At 44.9% G+C, this 3,564-nt stretch overlaps 1 protein-coding gene across 2 annotated transcripts in view; it reads right to left on the bottom strand.

Moving 5' to 3' along the window:
• Nucleotides 1–6: 6 nt before the first annotated feature.
• Nucleotides 7–3,564, bottom strand: part of LOC109972984 (elongation of very long chain fatty acids protein 6-like) — a 7,581-nt gene continuing 4,023 nt past the window's right edge. For both annotated transcript variants that reach the window (XM_020622259.1, XM_020622258.1), the window contains 2 exons: nt 3,050–3,201; nt 7–2,379 (listed from right to left, as the gene is read on the bottom strand). In XM_020622259.1, the coding sequence (XP_020477915.1) occupies nt 1,946–2,379; nt 3,050–3,201 (586 nt within the window). In that variant the 3' untranslated portion in view covers nt 7–1,945. The remainder of the gene's footprint in view (nt 2,380–3,049; nt 3,202–3,564) is intronic.

The following is a 3,564-nucleotide window of genomic DNA, read 5'->3' as shown; positions in this document are numbered from 1 at the left end:
GTAGGGAAACAAAAGTCACAACCTCTGGTGCAAAATAAGATGCATAAAGTCATACTCTTCATTGTGATTTAAATAAAACTAACGTGACAAATATTTTGTGGAGGTGAAACTAAGTTTTGTTTCTCAGTTAGAAAAATTTATCTGTGCAATGAAAACTAGGCGGATGAGAAACCTCTGAAACAGTCTGGGTCGCATCGTCATGTGTGAACTGTCAGGGAAACGTCTCACGTTTGAGCTTCATCCAATCACAGCAGCAGCACAAACCTCTCATGGCTGGACTCAAGTAGATGTCTGCTGCTGTAGAACTGAAATCATTAGACAAATCATCCCATGTAAAACTTTACCAGGAGCAAGTTTGATACTGAAGTGAATCAAACAAGAAAAGGGGAACAAGGAGTTTTCACCTGGAAAGTTCCAGCAGCTGCTTCTCTGTACAGTTTTAATAGCTGTATATTTTGGACTGTTGATCTGACAAGACGTTTAACTAACACGACTCGCTGGTTAAATCTCCCAATGCAATTATTCGTTGCTTCATCTTTTGACTAAACTGGACATTTGTGACCTGGGTGTTAAATATCATTTTACAGATGAGGATCCAACAGGATCATAGTTTGTCTTGAACCGGCCCAATCTCCTGCACCATCAGAAATACTGGGACTTTCACTAACCAGAATCAAGTAGGAGAAAATCTGTTGTTCAACGTCTAGAAGTTAAAACCAAAAGGAGGCATCGTGTCACGCATTTACAGGTTCATGAGAGCAGGGGAGGAAGCTGCTCTGGTCACTGAGGAATTCATTTGACTGGCGAGTTTTCAGACATCAGGGAGGAGGCATCTGATTTGTGCAGCACCAGAACACAAACCAATCACAGTGCGCCTCAAACAGACAACACACCTGAGCAGCGTCGTCACCACAGACTGGAATGCAGGTGAAACCAGTTCAACCAGACAGGAGAGACAGATTTCATCTGCTGGTTGTGTGTGTGTGTGTGTGTGCGCATCAGGAGTTTATATGCGGTTGCTTTCTGCTCTGTTGAAATTTTAGGCTCAGCTTTTAAAAACTTAAGTACAAAACCAAGTATGTTTAAATTAGTACTGAGCTTTTAAACTTTTATTATGGTGCAGTTGTTGTACAACTTCAGCTGTTACTGAGCCACACCAGTGACGTGAAATGCATTTTGACTGACTAATGATTATTAGTACCCCTGTGAGGAGAGCGTCTCCAGTGTGATGAGTGTTCTGGTGTTTGCACAAAACGGGACGTGCGTTGACCTTTGGTCTCCAGGAGCCACTGCAACAGAATAAATACTCGAGAAGAAGATGCAGATTCATCAGTAATAAAAAGCCAAAGTTTCAGTACCAGAGGGAAACAACAGCGTGCATCAATCTGTTTAGTTCACTCAACCTGCTGCGGATCAGTCTTGGAACTATGGCTCCAACTGCCAAGCATTTTCATTACTGTTCCATGTGCTGACTGTTTGACTGCAGTGATGAATCTTTAGGGCTAGAAAGCAGCAGAAACACACGCCCATCAGTTTCCCGGTAGAGCCCAAGGGGACGACGTGCGTGAAACAAGAAGAGCAACCAGTTCTTCCCAGGTTGAAACCCTGAAGCTCAGTAGCTGACCAGGGCTGCAGTTGAATCAGTCACAATGACTGCAGCGCTACGATCAGAGCTGTATCAGCCCCTTGGGGAGATTAGAAACTGTTCCCTGACCCATTAGTGAGCAGACCAGCTCAATGTTCACCATGATTAGAAACTGTTCCCTGACCCATTAGTGAGCAGACCAGCTCAATGTTCACCGTGATGCTCCCAGCGTCATTCAGAGGATTCTCCATCCTGGAATAAACTTGTTTGGAGAGAAAAATGCCAAGGTCTTAACGGCATGGAAATGTCAGTGTGTCAGTCAGGAGCAAGACACACCACAGAGTCCAGTGGTGATCTGATCTACTCAGCCTTGCTGGTCTTGGCCTCAGCATCGCGGCGGCGCAGGTACGTCTGATAGAAGAAGTTGGAGAAGAGCAGCAGGTAGCTGAGGTACATGAGTGCGGCCCAGGTGATGTTGTCGATGCGGGAGGGGCAGTCGCCCTGCTGCAGCCAGAGGTAAACCAGTCCCGTCACCATCAGCCCCATGGCCATCTGGGTGATCTGAGCACTGGTGATCAGCACGGCGAAAGGCCGCGGTACACGTAGGCTGGCAGCACGTGCCGCGTAGTAGCTGTACATAAGCGCATGCACGGCGTAGTTCATGGTCATGAACCAGCCACCGCCGGCCACCATGTCTTTGTAGGAGTACCAGGAGTAGAGCAGCACGGTGATGTGGTGGTACCAGTGCAGGAAGAGCAGCTTCTGCTTCCGCAGCACGATGAACACTGTGTCGCCTGCAACACAAAGCACAGGTCAGGAAGCCAGTCGGGTTTGGGTCACTGGGCAAGTGATGAGGTTTACTGACAGCAGTGGGGAAAGCACCAATTAAAAGCACTACAAGTCCTGCATTCAGAAGTACAACAGGGCCGGTCAAGGGCGGATCATGACCCAACAGGTCCCTGGGCACAGACGTGTGAAAGGCCCCAGACTACCAACACTACAGCGGGGACCAGGTGTTCTTTATTCACCATCACTGGGTGTGTGTTTGTAATAGTGTAATTTCTCCAACTAGAAACAACCCAACTTATCCCGACTCCGTTTGTAAAGTCAGTAATGAAAGATAAAGGGAAAAATGCCTGTGAACAGCACGGTAAAACTTGGCTGACAAATTACCAGCTCACGGCAAAATACTGCTGTACATTGAGCTGCACCTTGTTTTGATTGATAGTTTTAGATCTAAAATACTTCATTTACTCAGCAAGGGTTAGTTCACAGAAATAAAACATCTATTAGGACAAAAACTAATTTTAAACTGAAACCGAATTAGTGAATTCTTCACTTACATCACAGAGACTAATGATGAAAAGGAGGTTTCCTGCTCCGTTTACACTGATAAGAGACAATAAGTCAGATTCTCTGAATTAATCCAAACACTGTGCATGTCCAGTAAGACAGTGAACTGACCGAGCTCGGGAGCTTTACTCAGGACAAAGGCGTAGGCCCAGAACTTGCTGACCGGTCCAATGTAGAAGCTCTGATCGCAGATGGACTGTCTGAAGCCGCCACTGCTGAGGATGTGGAGCATGTAAGAGCCAGTACGAACCGCACCAATGATGCTGAAACACAACCACAGGAGGAAATCTATCAGCAACAACACAGCAGGAAACAAATGGCTGAAACAGACACATGTACACAATAACTAATGTCATTGCACAGCACTGCAACAAAATGTACTTTGCATCCCTGATATGTTGTCAGGTATAAGATACAATAAATACTCAAATGGTAAAATAACTAGATAAAATACACACACTAAATTGTTGGTACCCTTCTGTTAAAGAGAAACTCACAATGGTCACTGAAATAAGGTGAAACTGACAAAAGTAATAATAAATAAAAAATTTACTGAAAATTAACTAATGACAATCAGTCATTGCTTTTGAATTGTGGTTCAACAGAAGCATTTAAAAAAAAAAAAA

The sequence above is a fragment of the Monopterus albus genome, unplaced genomic scaffold (genome assembly GCF_001952655.1).
Source record: "Monopterus albus unplaced genomic scaffold, M_albus_1.0 scaffold277.1, whole genome shotgun sequence".
NCBI lineage: Eukaryota > Metazoa > Chordata > Actinopteri > Synbranchiformes > Synbranchidae > Monopterus > Monopterus albus.
This window is presented reverse-complemented; position numbering and strand designations above follow the sequence as displayed.